This window comes from Phyllobates terribilis, unplaced genomic scaffold (genome assembly GCF_046119375.1).
Source record: "Phyllobates terribilis strain yellow unplaced genomic scaffold, ASM4611937v1 Scaffold_3__8_contigs__length_932513732, whole genome shotgun sequence".
Taxonomy (NCBI): domain Eukaryota; kingdom Metazoa; phylum Chordata; class Amphibia; order Anura; family Dendrobatidae; genus Phyllobates; species Phyllobates terribilis.
In genome coordinates, this window is record NW_027362763.1 from 243,765,738 (window position 1) to 243,787,848 (window position 22,111).

At 40.5% G+C, this 22,111-nt stretch overlaps 1 protein-coding gene across 2 annotated transcripts in view; it reads left to right on the plus strand.

Moving 5' to 3' along the window:
* Positions 1 to 22,111, plus strand: part of NYAP2 (neuronal tyrosine-phosphorylated phosphoinositide-3-kinase adaptor 2) — a 321,145-nt gene that overhangs the window by 239,677 nt on the left and 59,357 nt on the right. For both annotated transcript variants that reach the window (XM_073674695.1, XM_073674696.1), the window contains one exon: positions 8,655 to 9,746. In XM_073674695.1, the coding sequence (XP_073530796.1) occupies positions 8,655 to 9,746 (1,092 nt within the window). The remainder of the gene's footprint in view (positions 1 to 8,654; positions 9,747 to 22,111) is intronic.

Below are 22,111 nucleotides of genomic sequence, written 5' to 3' on the forward strand. Positions count from 1 at the left end.
TTTTAAGTTTGGTCCATGAAAACGAAAAACGTATTGATCACAAACCATCCAGCTTGAGATTTTCTGCTTGATGCGGTGATGCAACACATTCACAGTTTGAGTTTGTCACCCATTCTCATAAGCTGTAAAATAGGTTGACAGCTCTTCAGCTCTTAAGCTTACAAGAAGGAAAAGACTGAGGATGGGGAGAGGATGGAATGTTCTGCCCTGTTGATGTTAGGGATGGGGTCATGCCCATAAAAGAGGATTTGGAGGAGATAAATAAGCACCTCCTGATGTTGGAATCATTGACAGAATGAGTTGTCCACAATCAAGAAGATTAATGGTTATGGTGACAGAGTAGGGATGTGCAAAACACTGACTCAAATTGACGGTGTCACTGTAAGCTGTAACATCTGTAAACTGTAACTGAGATTGGGGATATGACGTATAGACTCTCATGTCCTCCACTTACACCCCACTAATATGCCTGCCAGAGGCCAAAGAGGACAATTGTGACCTGCGTTTTGCAGTACTACTGCCTGGATGGCAGGTGGCACTGTTGGGAGTGCTGCTGCTTGCTGCTCCCACATTCTTGTTGACAAATGTTGTCATACAAATTTGTTACATTATTATTATTATTATTATTAAATTTTTTACATTACTTCGTTCAATGCCATTGCCACTTTTTCTATTACCATACATGTTTTACTACTCTAGAATTAACTTTTTCACTGTTCTGAACCAGAATTCCTCCCTTTCCAAAAAGGCCAGACCAAGAAATGTTCTAGGTACATGGTACACCCACAAAATAACAATGGCAACAGGCCACGGTATTGCTGTGGCATGTACATACATCAAATTTAACTACTGAAATGGATGTGTAAAAAAATCAATAGTTTGCGACACACAGTTTGTGAGACAGACAGTGACATAATTTAATGTCTGTATTTTTCTTTCATCTCTTTTGTATTTTTTATCACAATTTTCCCCTTTCTAAAAAGGCCCAGCCAAGAAATGCTGGTTGAACTGACTGAACTGAGTCAACTGAAAGCAGCAGTAACAGGCCACAATATTAATGTAGCATTTATGTTTGTCAAATAAGGCTATCATAATAGGTGTGCAAAAATCAATAGTTTATGCCATTCACATTTTATTTTTTCTTTCAGCAATATTGGTAGCCCGCTTTTGCATGAAAAATGGAAAAAATAAGTGTAGTTGAATGCAGCAGAGGAACTTTAACCATCACTGCCAGCTCTCTCAATTGAATCTCTGTAGTATCCTTTCTTCTTCACACAATAATTTTCCTCACTCCTGTACTATAACATACACTGGCTGTACAACTAGTTCAGTTCTTTGACTAAAGGTGCAGATATACCGAGTGATTATCGGGAAAGAGAGTTCATAAGAATGCTCTTTTTCCAATATTCAGTCAATGCAAACAAACTGTCAAGCAATTGATCAACAAAATGATGGTTTCTCAGCAGAAATGATCTTTTGGTTTACTTTAAAAAAATCATCATTAAAAGCAGCACATCATCCTGTGTACACAGGACCTGTGCTGGAAAAAACAATGTCAGCCTACGGCCACTAAACAATTACAGTTCTGTGTGCATATAAAGTGCAGTCTGCCTATGTAAGAAGACTATTTAATAACTGTCAATCAGTAAACAAGTAGCTGATCAAATGACGTTCAGTTCCACAAATTGGTTGGTGTAAATCCATCTTACTCTGTAGCGTCTTCCAGATTCACCTCAAAATGGATGCTGCATTCCCTACATCTGCTTTTATAAAGCTATGATGTTTGGCTCTGCTCCTGATTGGCTATGATATACTATACCAAGTGATATGGTAGCTGCAAGACACTGTGATAATGCCTGTCCGGCCGGACCCAAGGTCATATGAGCCGTCTCTGGCTAATGCAAACTTCTCCAACGTGTAAAATGGTGGACATTTTAGGCAATTCACAAAAAGAGAGTTACAAATTGATTGAGTCCACCATGTTCAGCTACTTCCTAAAAATTGGACACAAATATGATTAGCTTCCAATGGATTCTCTGAAAAGGTGACATTATGTTTCAAGATTTAACAATGGAATCTGTCACAAAATTTTTGCTACCCATCTGGGTGCAGCATGATGTAGGGGCAAAAACCCTGATTCTAGTGATATATCACTTACTTTACTGGGTCCTGCAGTTTTGATTAAAAACTGTTTTATTTATGGCAGATCTATCAGTTCTCTGAAGCTGAGCTCTGTATAACCCCATCCACACCACTGACTGGCAGATTTCTGTGTACACTGTGAAAAAGCAGAAGGATGTCAATCAGTGGTGGGGATGGGGTTGGACCTGACAGCAAGTCAAGTAGTCTGCTAGTGATAATCTCCTGCTGATAAAACCGTGATTTTATGAAAACTACAGCAAACAGTCCAGTAAGTGACATATCGCTGGAATCAGGGTCTATGTAGAAACCCTGTTGTTTAGGTATTAATCCAATAAAGTTGATATGCTGCAAAGTCTTTTTCCATTTTAGAGTTGTACAGATAATGTACACTCAATACATGTTGATCCCGATGATCCAAAGGATTCTTGCAATTATCTGAGGACTTTTAAATAGTTGTTAAATTGGAATCTCTGTTTGAAAGCTGCTGTACAATTATTTTCTTATAATTTCCATCCACTTCTCTTCTAAAAAAAATTCTCTTAGTTTGAGAACAGTTTCTGGTCGGATTACTATTTCTATTTAAGTGCACAAAAATTATCATGATTCGATGCAGAGATTTTGATACAGGATATAAAAACACAGGATATATTAAAGGGGTTATCAAGTCGATAAGTCTCCTATCACTCTGTGCGACTGCAGACTTTTGAATCCCCACAGCGCATGCACTGTACACTGTGGGAATTCGCCAGCTTCTGACCCAGGACCAGAGGGTATGTATGTGTTATACATACTCCCGGCCAGTGGGCGCAACCTCGTTTCCATACACTTGTACTGAGCGAGGCCGCGCCTCGTCTAGTGATGCGGCCGGCCAGTGGGTCCGGGGTCTGAAACCAGCGAAACCCAACAGCATACAGTGTGCGTGCTGGGGGGGAATCATAAGTCTGCAGTCACACAGAGGGACTACAGACTTATCGATTTTTACTGGACAACCCCTTTAACTAAAGAATGGGTACTCTACACCTGGTACATAGGTATACCCGATTGGTCTTTTGTCACATGAGTTTACAGTCGTACTATAAATGAAGTGTGATTTTTGCACTGGGAAGTAAGGGCTTCCAATATGACTTTGATGCTTTTGTTATTGTGCATGTGTTCATGCATTGTATTCATTGCATTCCATGAAGGTTGAATGCCTATCCCTATATACAGTGCTAAGCATAAATGAGCACACCTCCTTTGAAAAGTAAGATTTTAATCAATAATTGACTGAATAAAAGAACATTTTTTTCCAAAATTTGACTAGTAAGTAAGTAGTAGTAAGTAAGGTTAATAATATAACTTTTATTACAACATCATATGTTTTAATCAAATTAGTTGTTGCAAAATGAATTCATCCCACATCAAAAACTACTACATCTATACTGTGTGCAGAATTATTAGGCAAATTGTATTTTAGAGGATTATTTTTATTATTAATCAACAACTATGTTCTTAATCAACCCAAAAGACTCATAAATATCCAAGCTTAATATTTTTGGAAGTTGGAGTGGGTTTTTTTTAGATTTGGCTATCTTAGGAGGATATCTGTTTTTGCAGGTAACTACTACTGTGCAGAATTATTAGGCAACTTAATAAAAACCAAATATAATCCCATCTCACTTGTTTATTTTCACCAGGTAAACCAATATCAGTGCACAAATTTTAGAAATAAACATTTCTGACATGCAAAAACAAAAACCCCAAAAATTAGTGATCAATATTGCCACCTTTCTTTATGATGACACTCAACAGTCTTCCATCCATCATAGATTCTGTCAGTTGCTTGATCTGTTTTCGATCAACATTGCGTGCAGCAGCCACCACAGCCTACCAGACACTGTTCCGAGAGGTGTACTGTTTTCCCTCCCTGTAGATCTCACATTTTATGATGGACCACAGGTTCTCTATGGGGTTCAGATCAGGTGAACAAGGGGGCCATGTCATTATTTTTTCTTCTTTTAGACCTCTACTGGCCAGCCACTCTGTGGAGTAGTTGGATGCATGTGATGGAGCATTGTCCTGCATGAAAATCATGTTTTTCTTGAATGGTACCGACTTCTTCCTGTACCATTGCTTGAAGAAGTTGTCTTCCAGAAACTGGCAATAGGTCTTGGAGTTGAGCTTCACTCCATTCTCAACCCGAAAAGGTCCCACAAGTTCATCTTTGATGATACCAGCCCAATGACCCCAAACACACCTCCAGGCTGTGTAAGGGCTATTTGACCAAGACGGAGAGTGATGGGGTGCTACGCCAGATGACCTGGCCTCCACAGTCACTAGACCTGAACCCAATCGAGATGGTTTGGGGTGAGCTGGACCGCAGAGTGAAGGCAAAAGGGCCAACAAGTGCTAAGCATCTCTGTGAACTCCTTCAAGATTGTTGGAAGACCATTTCCGGTGACTACCTCTTGAAGCTCATCAAGAGAATGCCAAGAGTGTGCAAAGCACTCATCAAAGCAAAAGGTGGCTACTTTGAAGAACCTAGAATATAAGACATATTTTCAGTTGTTTCACACTTTTTGTTAAGTATATAATTCCACATGTGTTACTTCATAGTTTTGATGCCTTCAGTGTGAATGTACAATTTTCATAGTCATGAAAATACAGAAAAATCTTTAAATGAGAAGGAGTGTCCAAACTTTTGGTCTGTAGTGTATGTCGCCAACTTATTCATTCCATGCTAGAAGACGTAGTGCTGTCATATAAAATAATAGATGTAGTTATTTTTGATGTGGGGTGTATTCCTTTTTGCATCAGCTAATTTGAGTAAAACTAAAGACTTTTAAATGAAATATATATATTATTACTTTTATGTTATGAGTTAAAAATGTTCTATGAAACTCAATCTTCTCAAAATTTTAGAAATTGTTCTTGTGTTCAGTGAAATATTGATTAAAATCTTACTTTTTAAAGGGGGTGTACTCATTTATGCTGAGAACTGTATATGTTATATATATGTATTTAGATAGTACATAAGTAATTGTTTATATACACAGTATGTATCCATCCACTGATAATTAGCTGACGGATATTCTCCAGGCTCTCATTGGAGACTTCATTACCAGTGTTTATCTACCACATACTATGTAGACATTTATGACAAGTGAGTCGGATTGCAACAGTTTTTCCAACCAAACTGTAAATTGCAGATAATTGAGCAAAACAATAACAGAAACACTTCATGATCATGTAGAGATCAAGTATTTGTAAAATGTAGAAAAGCCTCTCCAATCAAGAATTATAAGTATGCAATGAAACCACCCAGCTGGAAAAAAAATCAGCAATATCCCAGCTTCATAGTTGTAACATGTATTAGTTATTTGATAATGAAAAGGTAAATTATTTATTATACTGTAGTGTTTCTGTCAAAGCTGAGAAAGTGTTTTTTACTATGGATAGACATGTAAGCCCAACATACTATTTTGGATTATTGTCATTAACTTTATATAAGGTTGTTATATTGGTAACAGATTTATTTTTGATCGTGCAAACTAAGAATCATGACTTTGTATACAAAAACAAAAAGAATGGCTCAGAACAAACATTGGGAAAGATTTTAAGTTAAAACCAAAAAATAAAAGACAAAACCTTAATGATAATCCTCCTGCCTTCCACTTCTGTTTTTGGATAAATAAACGTGCGGGAGGTACTGGTTCTCTTAAAGAGACCAGATGAATATGGAGTGTTACAGTTATTGGGAGAAAAGTATGCAGATTAGCTCTCTAGCAGAATAAAAGAAACTGTTTCACAAGTAATACCTACGACATGTAGCTGGTCATGGTGCAAGGTTGGTTAACAGACAGTTATTGACTTATAAAGGAAGCTATAAATACAGAATAAAAGAGCATTTCACCGTTCCGCATGTTGTCAATGTCCATTTGCTTTTTAGCAGTTTAAGGGCCAGCCATCTGGCTGGAAACTATAGAAATTGACGCCAAATTCATGCACTTTCCAGCAGAGATATGACTTGAGGTAGAGTGGTCTTCTTCTACAAGTTTTGGATCATATAAACCTAACTCCTGCATGTTTTGGACAATATACGAGTAGTTCTTACTTATGCTATGAGTAAGGGATATATTGTCTAAAACGCATAGACAACCTCAAGTCATGCTGCTTGTCTGGGTATGTGTTTTTATTAAAAGAAATAAAGGAAATCATTTATTAAAGGGAATCTATAATCAGAAATTTTACACCATAAACTATTTGCTTTTCAATACCTTTAGACGACCAGTCCATTTCTGCATTACTGATAAATCAGTCTTTAAATTGATATGCAAATGAGGCTGAAGATCTTAAGATTTGGAGATCTGAAGCCTCTGTCACTCCAGCTGTATTCCCCGTCCAGTGCTGCTTCCTCCTGATTGACTGATGGCTCTTTTGTCTGAAGTTACACATCCTAGAGGCTTTCAGTCATGCAGGAGGAGGCGGCACAGGTCGGGGAATAGAGCTGGAGTGACAAAGTCTTCAGATCTACAAATAGCTCTTTAGCCTCTTTCCATATCATTTCAAACACTGGTTTCTTAGTAATGGAGGAACGGACTGACCATGCAAAAGTATTGCTGGACTTGTCTTTGAAAGATCTACATGCACATATAAATAGTTTTTGGGGTGAAATCCTGCTGACAGATTCCCTTTAAAGAAGTGCTGGAAAGGATATGAATTTTACATGGATTTTTATTGGGTAGCAACCTCTTTTAATTGGTACTTGCAAAACAGTTTCTTTAGTTCGGACATGAAGCTCATTTGCATTACTAAATAAAAATACATGTAAAATTGCGTACGGAAACTAAGTGAAGGCTAAGTCATAAAATGTTTGTGTTTTGATTTTAAGTAGATAATGTACATTAGTGTGATGTTAGCATGTTAGCACATATTTTACTTTAGAAATTTTACCCATAATGCAGGAAATGGCAACCCTTTAGCATCTGCCTTGTTAAGACATGAATGTCATAAAGCAAGGTCCCCTATATGATCCAGAGTAACAGCAGCTCCTACTATGGCAGAATAGAGTAACGGATTAATTGGTTACACACTAATACCATACTACCTCTACAAGAATGGCCACTTATAGCTTTGCCGGTGGTAATAACTTGTTGTTGAGGATTTCAAGAGCTGGTCTTGTAGGTATAACCTGATTGCTGGAGAAATTATTCTTACTAATAAGACCTTTAACTCTAAATAATAGCTTATTTGTGATTCTGCAATAAGTAAAGAAAGATAATGAAAGATAAGTGACAAAATATTTAATTTAATGTTATTGCATTTATATTGCATATATAATATACATGGAGTTGTATTTTATATAGATACATTGTGTTTATAAATAATATATATGTGATATGATATATTTGCATATTCACTGTCCTGAAAAATGTTGTAGTGATTATGTAATTACATTTTATATATAATTTTTTTTCATATTTACGTAAATTGCATATTTTTTTATATATATTTACAACCAAAATTCCAAAAATGCTGTTTAAAATGTAAAGAAAACAAGAATACAATGGGTTGGATATCAATGATTTGGAAATATTTTATGCACAACAGAACATAGAATACATGTCAGAAGTTTAAAATTAGTCATTTTTCCATCTCATTTGAAAAAAATAACTTATTTAGAAACTGATGGCAGCAACATATCACAAAAAAGTTGAGACATGGTTAACAAAAGGCTGGGAAGGTAAGTGGTACTTATGAAACAACTGGAGGGTAAATTTCTATCTAAGTTACATAATTCACATGACTGTATAAAAAGAGCATGTTAGAGAGGCTGAGTCTCTCAAAAGGAAAGATAGTCAGTGGTTCACCAATCTATGAACTGTATCTAAAAATTTAAGAAAATTGCTCCTCAAACTAAAATTGCAAAGACTTGGACTATCTTACCAGCTACAGTACATAGTACCATCAAAAGTTATACTTCTGATGATTTGAATATCAACAGCTAAATAATGCACTGTCCAGAGCTTCTTCAAAGTTATTTTGCCCATTAGTATGTCTAGTCTGTACTCTTGACTTGAAGCATCTTTATCTAATAGGCAGAATTACATATTTATTCTATTTTCTAATGACCTGAAATTTTGCTTAAAATGCTCAAAAATATTAATTGGTGGTGGGTGGGTGAGCTAATGCTGGATCTCTCGAAGAGACACAAAATATGGCCTCAGTCACTGGTCAGTAAAATATAAACTTTTATTCCATAAGTTAAAAAATGTTTACGTTAGATCTCCACTATTCTAGAGATTGAGGCTATGCCCCATGCAAGGTCTCAGCTCACTGGAAAAATATTGGGGTAAACAAGTGCCCTCACTCATGATTAGATAACTTGTTTTTGCTTGAAAGGTATGACATCATCGATAATTTAAAACTATTTTCAAGTTTTATGCAAATATACATTATATAGTTTTTATATGTTTATATTAATGCATGTCAAGTACATTTATGAATTAAGTTTTCTTTCTTTAATTACTCAGTGGCTGCAAAACAAAGACCTTACAGTGATGAATATACTAAGAAGATTCCTCCTCCCAAGCCTAAACGAAATCCAACTACTCATCTTAGCACATCATTTGATGAGACATATATTAAAAAGCATGGGACAGTGAAGAGTAGTTTGTTTAGAGAAACATCGTCATCTCACATCAGTTGTGGTTCTGGGGACCGGGATAATGAAGAACCTGTTTATATTGAAATGGTTGGGAACATTTTAAGAGACTTTAAAAAAGATGAAGAAGACCAATGTGAGGCAGTATATGAAGAAATGAAATACCCTATATTTGATGATATAGGACAGGACTCTAGATGTCTTTATGATTTGGATCATGTTAGTTGCTCTTCTCAGTGTGCTACTCCCACAGTGCCTGACTTAGAATTCACCAAGTCTTCAGTGCCATCAACTCCCAAAGGCCAGATTTGTGACATTCCCCCTCCATTCCCAAATTTATTATCTCAAAGGCCTCCTTTATTGGTGTTTCCACCAGCACCAGCACAATGTTCACCAAATTCTGATGAATCTCCTTTAACGCCTCTTGAAGTAACAAAGCTACCAGTATTGGAAAATGTGTCTTACATCAAACAACCAGCTTCTGCTTCACCATCACCAGTTCCAACGCACATTCCAGGACACCAGAAAGTAGATAAAGACCAAACTATTGTTTCCCATGGTGTTTCTCCATCTGGTCATTCATCTTCGCCACCACATGCTTCAACTACCTACAGAACGCAGTCTCCACATGGCTATCCTAAAAGTCATTCAGCTTCTCCTTCTCCTGTGAGCATGTGTAGGTCACTGACTCCTCTAAGCCTCAAAAGACCTCCACCTTATGATTCTGTGCATTCAGGAAGTCTATCAAGAAGTTCTCCATCAGTGCCTCATTCTAATGTCAGAAACACACCAGACGGGAAGTCAGTCAGTGCATCTACCAGCACTTATTGTACATCTCAAAGCAGCTCACGATCCAGGACACCAACAAGTCCCCTTGAAGAATTATCAAACCTCTTTACCTCAGGAAGGAGTTTGCTGAGGAAGCCCTCGAGTGGAAGAAAGTCTAAAGAACCTTCTGAGAGTAAGTGTAATGGAATATTTCTTGTGTATCTACACAGTGTTCACAATTGTTCGGCAATTACTGTTAGTCAAAATCGTTTCATTATTAAAAATGTATAAAAAACCTTTGGAGGTTTGGAAAAAACTAACATTTAGCTCTTGTGTAAAGCAAATTCAACAATTGTCAAAATTAGTTTTTACACTTAAATATAAACAAGAATGCTAAATAAGAAATATAAAATAAACTATAATAACAAGTAACAAATAACATATTTAGTTTTTTTCAAATTTGTCAAGGCAATTCAAGCAATCCTACTATTCATTGACACTATAGGGACAGAAAAAAAGACATGGACCGCAGATTCATCCATATTATATACATTGATATATTAATGCATAAGCAAAATTTATAGTAATGAAAATAAACTCTATTATTTTGGTAGAAACTGTATGAGCCACTTTACGACAACTATTAAGTGGGATCCCGCTCATTGGGTGCAGTTCTGCATGGTGATTACCTGTGCTCTGCAACTCTACCCTTACTGCCAGACTAAGCCATGTCACCCCACGTGCAAAGTATCACTTCTTTTCAATCACCCCCAGTTTTTCAGATGTACAGCTTTTCTGACAGTGAGGGTTCATTGACATATAATGGCTGTGTATAACTTTTGACATGTACAGAGCAAAACACGGCACTCAAACTTCTAACTGGTCGTATTGTAAATAGGCAAACAATTTTCTGTCAGAATTTGTATACATGAAATAGAACAGCAGAAAAATGAGACAACCATTATTAGATAATATATTACTGGAAACCAAAAAAAAAGAGCCAGAACATAAGTTAGTATACGTGTAATGTGTAGGTGCACATTCACAGTGTGGCCATGTAACAGACAAAACCTAAGAAAAAAACTAAATGAGCATATACCCTGTAATAAGTAAATAAATAATTAGTAATAGTGTGTGTAAATAACACAGGGTACTTAGTTAACACTGTTTTGATAAAAAAAAAAACGTAAAAGCCATCTCACCGCGACAATGTGTACCCAATCAGTACGGTCCTATCTCTAGCAATAAAACCACACCTTGTGTCAGCTGACCTCAGTATAGATGGGGGCAGAGCAGGACCCAGTTATGACTGTTCAGACATCTCCCTGCCCATGTGAAGCTATATAGATGAAATGCCTAACTGACATATATATAATACTGAGGTATATTACCTAAGAAGAAGCTTTCTTGAACACTGAAGGGAACCTGTCACCAGTTTTTGAGCCTATGAACAAATGCCACCATCTTTAACTGCTCCTGTGCTCCATTCCACAAACGTTTGTATCAGCTCCTGACTCCCCCTGTATATCCCAAAAAATACCATTTGTTCTGCTCTGGCGCTGTATGTAAATTAGGGTGGTCCGGTCTGATGGGCATCCTTGCTGTGGCGTCTGTCCCCCCTCTCTGCTCCTAATCTCAATCTCCTGCTTTGATTGATGTGGATGACACAGTAGGGCAGAGAAGAATGCGTCTGTGAGGCTACTGCGCAGGTGCGAGATTTTGGATCACTATGTGGAAGTCGCAGGATGCATCATTCACATTAATCAAAGCAGGAGTTCGCGATTAGGAGCAGAGAGGAGGGACAGATGCCGCAGCAGGATGCCCATCAGACTGGACCACCCTCATTTACATACAGCGCGGGGGCATATCAAATGGTATTTCTTGGGGTATACAGGGGGAGTAATTTGCTGATAGACACGTTTATGCAATGCAGCTCAGGATCAGTTAAAGGTGGTGACATTTGTTCATAGGCTCAAAAACTGGTGACAGGTTCCCTTTAAGCATAATCCACATGCTTTGGGGGGGGGGGGCACTAGTAAAACTCTGTATCCCCTTTACATCTTTTCTCAAAGCAACAATGTTCTGAGCCACCTGTTCAAGGCAAAATATCTGGACATTCTCAGGTTCTCAGCAAAAAGTCAAACGTTAAATAATGGATTTCAAATGCAGTATGTCAATCTATAAGATGATATTTCAACTAAGTTTTAACAAGTTTTAAAAGCAAAGAAACATTTGGTGTTAAACTAAAACTTTTGAATCATGACACCACACACATTTAATCTCTTTCGGTGTTCTGCTACTGATCACAATCAGCAACAGTGACCTCCCCCGCGATCGTAGCATTGTACTCCAGGATATTACTGTCTGATCCAATCATTTGTTCATTTTTGGCATTATTGCTTTTGTAATGGAAGAGCACAAACCACCAGATGAAAAGCAACAGTGAAAGTGTTGACGATAATGAAATCTAAAAGTTTCAAAGTTTTATTAATAAGTAATCCCTTCTGTGGCTTTGTGGTCCTTTAACTCATCTTACTGTATTAAAACATTGAAGCATTATCTTCAGCGTTGGGCATTGACATGAACTAATTCCTGGCTCACTGTATTGCATCCTAAAGTAGCATTTGATGTATGTAGACAGTGGTGGACCGATAATATGGGACAGCCTATGTGGCCGCTATGGGGTCTGGTAGTTGGAGGGGGCCCAGTGCCAAATGACAACGTTCACCTCCGCCACCCGGCATCACAATTTCAACAGTATCAGCATTATCAGGATGTAGGTACAGTTGAATGCAATGGTGCCGATGGCTCCCTGTTCCACCAATCCACTTGTGCATCTGAGTTTCAGCACAGCAGGTGCGATGACATCACTGCATTGCACCTGCTGTGCTGAACCTGAAACCGCACAGTGCACAGTTTTTCTCAGTCAGTACTTGTAAAAGACTATTCATGATATGTCATGATGCAGTATGCACTCGTTGCTTCCTGTTTTTGTTATTTAGACCTATATTTCTTAATTAGTGACTATTTGTAATTTCATCCACTTCACCATATCAGTATTACACAAGAAATCATTTTAATATAAATCTCTAATCATATGACAAATAATGAACAATGACTTGGACTAAGAGAAACAACAAGGTTATGTAGACATACAACCTATGATAGGTCAAAATATGTAGCAATGATGTTTGTATCATATGTTGCTATCATAACATTTATGTATCACTCACTTTACACTATTTTCCATGTAAATATTTCCAGTGCTTTGAAACCATGAAAAACTTCATGGTTCACACTTCAACATCTTAGCGTGGACATTCATTTGTTCATTAATTATTTTAAATACAGAAGTACTGAACTCACTATTAAAGGGGTTGTTTTCTTTCAGAAAATCTTGGTTCCTGGGCACTGTTTATTATATATACATGACAACGGGCATCTGCGAGTCATGGGGTTAATAGTACCCTTTTACTATAATTTTCCTCCCCTTTTTGAATAACACACCACACATTTTATGTTGGATTAAATTGACCACAGCAGCCGTTTATTAACATATAAATACATACGTTATAAACCTCGTCCTACAGAGGTGGTCCTCGAAGCCCCATACTATTTTAAACCAAGAAACCAATTGTGTCTTTTTGTCTCAGGCCAGATTGTGTATTACCTCCAGCCACTAAGCACCAGCTCGGAGGCACCTATTCAAACAGCCTGGCCAATTAAACATGCCCGAAACCACGGGCCCTCCGATCCATTCCTATGGGATCAACCACCCGAGACCACTGAATACCATGTAGGGGGGTCAAGAACTTCCCGAGGTCCCCCCCCACTGATCCACCATTAACCATGATCACCAACTTCGAGGACCCCTCCCATGCCATGAGCACAAATATTCTGACACCTCAAATATTTGTGTCCCTCCATACCCTTAAACCTTTTTCTATGCCCTCCTGAATTGCCAGGCACCACATATCTGTACCAACTGTGTTTAAGTGCATCCCATCCCTCCTTCAAAATTCCCCTTCTCCAGGCTCAAGTTCCATATGACATATGGCCAAAGCCCCATTTCTTACCATGAAACGCGTCACCACCCTATTTACTTTTATGCGAGCTCTATTGATTCCCTCATTTGATCGGGCCCCTCGCCAGACTTGTCGTGGAACAATGTTGGAACAAATAACCAAAACCTTTGGAATCATTGCCCACAATCTCAGTATATCAAATTTGATGTCCTTTATGAGTTCCCTACAAGACCTCTTACCCAGATCATTGCCCCCTAAATGTAGCACCGGCAAATTAGGGACCCGATCAAGCCTCACAAAGTGATGGAATTTTGCCAGGAGTTGCCGCCACACCATTCCCCGTTTCCCAATCCACCCTACAATGGCTTCATCCTCCAAGAATCCTAACTGACGGCCGGCCGGCCTCTTCGCTGCCCGTAGTGCAGCCCAGAAGACAAAAGAATTGCCCATGATGCATACGAGCCGGGGATCTTCATCTGTGAAGTCAAACATAATTACAAATCTAAGAAACGGTAACATCTAACAAGAACTCAGAACATTCTCTTGGTTGCAACCAAGCTGGGCGTATATAAGACCGAAACCGTATGGATTCCCACCGTCCGATCTTGACTAACTCGTCACCCAGCCCCCTCCAAGCTGCCTCAGTGGCTGCCCCAATCCTGAAAGAGTGACCGCTATACTCTTTTGGTGAGATACCGCCAGCCTCAAGACACTTTTTTAGCACTGCTAAAAACTGGTAGCAAGATAAAAAGGAGCCGTCCTCATGAACCAACAACGGTGATTTGTGCCCCCCTGTACCCAAACCAAATTCTCTCACACATCGTACAGGACACACATCGGACCCTGCAACTGCGAACAGTACCACTTTACACCCCTTCTTGAATTGATCCGTCTTTGAAAAACGAATGAATACCTCTATTCTATCCAAATATAAATTCACGTCTTCTTTTGAAAGACCCCCACTGACAAATCTTGATGGGCTAACCAACTCCCCCAAACGTAAGGCCCCGAAAAAAGCCAGAGAAAAGGCTAGCCAAAATAGTCTGATCTCCCATGTGGACTTATATACTGACGCGAGAAGCTGCCCCAGTGTTAACAATAGTCCATATGATATGGGCCACCTCCAGTCTCTCACTTTCCAACCCTTCTGTCAACCTTTTAGTGCTTGACGAACCAAAATAACTTTGGTTTAAAGCCAAAGGCCAAACCTGCCATGAAATTATTTATTTTTGGCACCGACCAACCTTCCTCCCAGCAATGACTGACCAATAATAATAAAAGGCTGTCGCTCCCTAAACGGTCTCCCATAGCAAATTTCTATTCCTCCCACAACTGCCAAGCGACCTCATATGATGACCAGGTCCTCGTAGATAATGATTGACAGATCAGATTCCTTACAGCTCGAAGGGAAGATTCCATAGTTCTGGAGGGCATACCAAACCTGTCGATGACGCCTGAGGTGCCCGCAACCGGAACTGATCCCAATGCGAATGAGAAATAGCATTGACGGTCGGATTTACAGGAACCAATTTGAACTCTGCCACTATCCACATGTTCAGCGATAAACTCATTAGCACCAGCATTTGCAATACTTTCACCACCAATGGCGATGCTGCCGACAGAGAATTGATAGCAGACACTATCCCCTGGTTCTTGCAGGAAAAACAGATTTTTTTTGTTTTGAAAATACTCTCCCCATAGAGCCAAAGAGACCATGATGGGGAAAAGGTTAACCAATGTAAGATCACCCAACAGGTTCCGATCACGCCATGTTGCTGGCCATTTCTCCTCAATCCAACTACCTCGGAAAAAGATAGCAAAACCATGCTGTCCCGACACATCAATGAACAATCCCAATTCACTGGCATTCACCACTGGAGCAATCCAAACCGACTTGCCGTTTTATGTCTCCAAAAACTGAGCCCAAACTCCCAAGTTGTCCTGCAACTCCTTACGCAACCTAATGAAGTGATGAGGTGATTTTGCTCCTGCCGTCGCTAATGACAAACGCCTACAAAATGCCCTGCCCATTGACATAATATGGCACGCAAAATTCAAATTCCAGAGAAGAGACTGTAAGTCACGCAATGTAATTTTATGCAGCTTTCTAACTCTGGATACCTCTTCCGACAAATCAACTACCTTATCAACGGGTAGCCTACACTTAATTTTAACTGTATCAATTAAAATCCCGAGAAAACTCAAAGACGTCACCGGACCCACGTTTTTTTCAACTGCCAAAGGCACTCCAAACTTCTTAGCCACGCTTTCCATTGTATGCAACAACACAGAACAAACGGGGGAATTATCAGGACCAACATACAAAAAATCATCCAGATAATGGATGCAGGAATTCAGACCAGAAACATCCCTAACAACCCATTCGAGAAAGGTACGCACAGGACAGCGAGCAACCCATTGGGAGACACCGGTCAACAAAAAAGTTGCCGTTCCAAAAGCAACCCAATAGGTGCATGCTCTCCGGGTGTACAGGTAACAATCTAAAAGCCGCTTCTATGTCAGTCTTTGCCAATAATGCCCCTTTACCAAAAAAACAGACCCAACTAACTGCCATGTAGAAGGAAGTATAACTCACCGAACACAAATCTGGGTCAATACCATCATTCACCGACGTGCCCTTTGGAAAGGAGAGGTGGTAAATTAGCTGGTTCCTTTTTTGGGACAATGCCTAACGGAGACACCCGCAAGTTTTTTTTGGGCTTAGAAACGAAAGGACCAGCCATTCTCCCTAAAGCAACCTCTTTTGCCTATTTTTCCGCAACCACCTCAGGAAACTGTAATACGGATTTTACATTTTTTGCATTAAATTGAACTTTGCTATCAATAAACGGTATCCCAAAACCAGCTTCAAAACCTTCTTCTATTAGCAAGGTTGCCACCCTATCCGGGTATCTACTTAGGAATAGCTGCATCTCTGCCAGTCGCACCGGCGTCACCCCTTTTCTCACTACTCTCGATGCTTCTGAACTTTCCCCCTCTGAAACACTTGGATGTGCTATGGCTGCCACCACATGAGGAGCAGTCGTGTTTAAATTTACATATGTTTCCGAATTTACAAGATCCTTCATTGAAGAGGAAACATAACTCTTTCTGAACAGCTGCCGAGTGTCCCGTCTGGCCGAGACCGCCGCTGCTCCCAGGAAATGACTGGTTATTTTGCCCACTCCTACTCGGCGCTGTTACCCTCAACAATAAGGCAATAGCTTTATGGTCCCAACGGATACTAGATCGCACCGCTTTCCTCTGACAGAATTGTTCATCATAACGTATCCACCTTTGTTCCCCATACACCCTATATGCCTCCCCGATTGCATCCATATAACAAAAAGGCCCCGAACAATTTTATGGAGCTTTTTCGCCTATCACACTGGCTAGTATTGCAAACGCTTGTAACCAGTTCATAAAGGTCCGTGGTATCAGACGGTACCTTCGTTTTTCTTCATCCTCTTTTTTAGAATCATCCTTTCTAGCCCTGTCTAGGTTAAAACGTTCCAATGGAAGTAACGAGAATATTTCTACATATTCCCCCTTCCATATTTTTTCCCTGACCTCGGGCTTCAAAAGTGCCCCCAAAGGCCCCTCAAAACAAACATAAACTTTCCTTTTGCCATATCGTCTAGCCTTACATTGTCATCTTTTTCCTTGTCTCCCTCGCCCCCCACAGCCTGTGCCGTTCCCGATACCCCCGTGCCAGATTTACTCATTGGCAAATTTCCTCCCCCTGTGCCCACTGTATTAGAGCCCCACAAAAACTCCATGTTACTGCCGCCTATCCCGCTAAGTCCCAACTGGGACGACTGAAAATTACCCAGCCATGCCGGGGTAGGCGACACTATGCCCTGTGACACATTCGTCCCCGTCCCCAGTAGAACAGCTAAATCCCTTAAACCCTGCATCAGTATACCAATACCCCCGCCAACCCCCCCAGAAATGACCTGACTATTAAACGCTAAAGATGGTAACGGGGGCCAGAAAGTAAAAATTTGCGACGACTCACCTGGCTGCCTAGGTGCTGTGAACCCAGCAGCCGCTGATCCTGAATCCTGAAGTTGACGACCTCCATCTGATCCTTGTTGTCCACAGCATGTCGTGAGAGGGAGACCTGAAGGGCCAGCGGCTTGCTGCCCCTCTAACATCTCTGATCCTGACCCCATGTTTTGCGGGGAGTCAGCCGACCAATGGCTGTGGCCAGCCTGGCTAATGCCATGAGCAGTCGCTATGACAGATAAGGGGGCTAGGCCAGCACTGTGCTGCCCGTATACTGATGCCACCTCCGCCTGTCTGCTGCTGCCTGTCCCCCCATCAGCAGAGTCAGCCGCCTGCTGCCCGCATATAACATTATGATTGACAGCCACCGCGGCCGCATTGTGGGCGGAGCCAGCATTGTGGGCGGAGCCGGCCGGATCCTGACCGCCTGCTGCTGAAGCTGTTTCCCCTGCAGCCCGGACCACCGGAGGATGGGTGGAGCCGGCCTCGCGATCATTGCCGCTCCCACGCTGAGAGGCCCCCAGGTTAGGCCCCCATCCTCGCGACCTCCTCACCTCGTTGTGCCAAGCAGGACCACGCCATGGCCTGGAGTCTGCCGCACCTGGTCCCGCCGACATGCCGCCTCGCGATGTAGCAGAGGAGGCCGACACCTCCTCCTGACACAGGTCCCGTCATGCAGTTGGATTTCTCCTGGAGTGGGAAGTACGGGCCGCAACAGTGCGGGCCCTACCCCCGACCGGAGGGTCCTGAGAGGGGCTCCTGATTCGCCGCTGGACCCTGGGGGATTCCTCAGGACTAAGGCGCGCCGGAGGCCTGGTCCTCCGCGGCCGGCGTGGCTCAGGAACTGGTGAGGCATTACCAGCTCCAGTACCCCCAAGCAGGCTTTGGACTGACGCCTGCAGCCAATCCGCACCGTTCAAACCAGCAGCGTCCCGCAGCTGCTGCAGCATCCCATCAATGGCTTCCATATTGCTACAGATAGTGTATATGGGATGATGGCAACCTAAAATGGCTGCCAAATTCCAAATGGCCGTCCCTTATATACCCCACTCCTCCCCTACATGTGCCCCTGCCCCCAAAATACCCTCCCCTACAATCTACACCAACCAAAACAAACATAAATACCTTGCCCGAACCCTATTCACACCCCACCTCAGGAAGCCCTCCCCCCTTTATCCCGCATTAACTCTGTCATGCCAGCCTCCCTCTGAAGCCAGGGGCTGAGTACGGCCTTTCTGTATATAAAAATACACTTTACTTATTCTCTGTTGAGCTCAGTGATTTTCTGAAAGGGAACAACCCCTTTGACATTAAAGGATTTGTCCAGTGAAAACAAGTTGCCCCCTCTCCAAAGGATAGGTTGAAACTTGCTGACCCGTGGGTGTCACAATGATGTGGTCTGCACTGATCAGCATATCTGGAAATTTTCATCTCCAACTGGACCTTTTATCTCCATTGCAAAATGCCACAACTGGTCGGACGACCAATTGTTGCTCAATTAATTCTCTATGAGACTGCTGGAAAATGTTGAGCAAATCACTCGACAGCACAATAGGGACTGAATGGAGCGGCGGTAGATAAAAGTGGTCGGACCCCTACTGATCAGCAAATTATCGCCTATCCTATGTACAACTCCTTTAAATTGAGATTGTAATGCCATGTGAACGTTAAATATCAAATTATAGTTTACTACATCAAGTTTTAAATGTCAAGTTTTAGTTTGCTGTATCTGTATCTGTCGTACTCCACTTTTCTGATATACAGTAGAGCTCTAACACACCTACATAGACAATTAGACAAAGAATTACAATATAACGTTCACTAGAGGGGGCTTAGGACCAAACCATATTCTCTTTATATTTTGAACTCCATTGGTCGCTACAGGGAGATAGATATTTATGATTTAAAGATGTCGTCAGGTGAAATCAAGTTATCTCCCATCCATATCAGAGGTGATAACTTGTTAATCGGTGGAGTTCCATCTACTGGGACTCACAACGATCGGCAGAACAGGGAGCCACTCAATTCCTTCTCTATGGGGGTGGCCAACACTGTGCTTGGCTTTTTCCGACAGCCGCATAGAGAATGAACGTAGCGGCGTCTGGGTGTCCAACTTGCTCTACCATTTTAAAAATACCCCTTTGAGAAAATTCCCCCTTTTGCCAAGGAATTCTATTGATGGAACACCCACCAACCAGCAAACTATCACTGCAGAATAGGTGATAACTTGTTTTGTTAAAAAAAAATTATATTATACAGAAGGTTGAATCTGAAAAAGATATTAATGAGGTTGCCTGGTTGTTAAAAAGCAAATAAAGACACGTATTATATGTCATTAAAGTAAAAAAAAAAAGACTATCTAGTCAGTGTCGGTGATTTGTCTGCCCAGTTACTTATTCTCTTCTGACTTCTTAAAAATAAACTTTTATAGACAAAAATCATAAAGACAAAAAGACTTTCCATTTGTCCACATTAAGGCTTCTTCAGGAACGTTACACCATGTTGCTGTCAAGGAAGACATTCATTTTTATCTATGACAGACATCTGATGCTGGTTCATCTGTGATTATATAACCTTAGACAGGACTGTGGATAAAGAAGACCCCATTATTTTTACAGTAATCACTAAAATATAATTACTTAGCTGAATGCGATTTCTAAAGACTGAATGATTTTACCAAATGAGCAGGACAATTAATTTTCCAGAATTCAATGTTACATTGAACTTGTGTCCCCATTCTGGGGACAATTATGTTTTTCATAGTAGATAATTTAAAATAAAACCTATGTGTGAACTGGAGTCTAGCTGTAAAGATGATTCTTTAGTAAATTATTTGTTTTTGCTATTAAAACAGTATCTAGTTAGCTCCTCAGCTCCCTCTAGTGATTGTTGATGCAAAACAGAATTTTACAACCTAACTATGTATCACAAAAAACAAAGCTCTGATGGCTTTAAAGAAATATTAATAAATTCATTAAAGGGGTTGTTCACTTTAGGGGAGATTTGTTTTAACCCCCTCCTGACTTGGCTATTTTCCGTTTTAATTTTTTCCTCCCTTTTTTTATTTTTCCATCCACATAGCCATATGAGGGCTTGTTTTTTGCAGGAAAAATTTTACTTTTGGATGACACCATTCATTGTATCAAGCGATGCACTGGAAAGTGAGAAAAATATTCCAAGTGCGTTGAAATTGCAAAAAAAGTGCAATTCTACAATTGTTTATTAGGTTTTTTTATTTACGATGTTCACTATACGGTAAAGCTTGCAGTATGATTCTCCAGGTCAGTACGATTACACCGATACCAAAGATGTACAGTTTTTTTTTAGTTTGATGGTGAAAAGAAATTTGGAAATTGGAAATTTGTATAAAGTTTTTTTTTTTTCTCGTGTCACCACTTTTTGAGATCCGTAACATTTTCAATTTTTGAAATCTGGGGCTGTGTGATAGCTTATTTTTTTTTAATATACCATTTTGGGGTAGATCCAATATTTTGCGATCATTCTATCATGTGTAGCTTTCACATGAGGATCGTAATGACAGGCACGAGGGTCTTCAGCAGACCCCCGGCTGTCATGACAACCCATCGGTGCCCCACGATCACATCATGGGCTCGCCAGTAAGAGTGTGGAATGAGGCACCCCCTGCCGGCATGTGTTAAATGACAGCAGGATTTATAGCCGCGGCTGTTAGAGGCACATAATGGCTGATTAACTCAGCTGTCATCTGCTGGGAAAGATGCGGGCTCGGCTTGCGAGCCCGCATCAAAGTCAGGAAATCTGCGTATGACATACCGGTACATAATATGTCGCTAAAGGGTTAAACTTAAATTTTTATAATTTGGGCTAAAAATAATTTTTACAATTGGCTTTTCGTTAAACATTTTGCACTGTTGGCCTACTACAGCCTCTGTGTTGCACGGTCTATTGCTCATTGCCAAGTGGGTTAACTGAGAATCCATCAGTGAGCCTGCTGTGACTTTCTCACAGAGAGTCTGTAAGCCTTTTCTCTGCCTTTTCTCTCCCAAAGTAGAATGTGCAATGAAACATAGAGACTGTAAAGGAAAAACAATGCAAAATGCTTACTTCTAGAGCACCCATAGACAATTGTGTTCTGCATTGACATTCTATAATGTATAGCAGAACAGCTGCATGCGATTATATAGCTAAGGGAGCGGGGAGCTGGTTGACCCAGCTGGACTCACCATAGAAAAGACATAGACGGTTTATCACCATCTCTGCCTTCTTGATAACTATATACACAGTGCAGAACAAGCACCATGTATACAGTAATAGAAAGCAATAAAGGTGCTTCCTCCTCTGGACCCAGCAGACATGTGATTGCTTGGTCTATGGAGCAAACAGGAGCTGCTAGGTCCTAAGATACACAATCAGCTCTGCTATGCAAACAGGCAGCTGCATTTCCAGCCCAGGTTACATGGGAAATGAGGTGAAAAGAAAGTGCTTAAATATTGAAATGCTCCCAAAACTCTTTAATGACTTTTAGGGGTGGCGCAATATTTAAAAT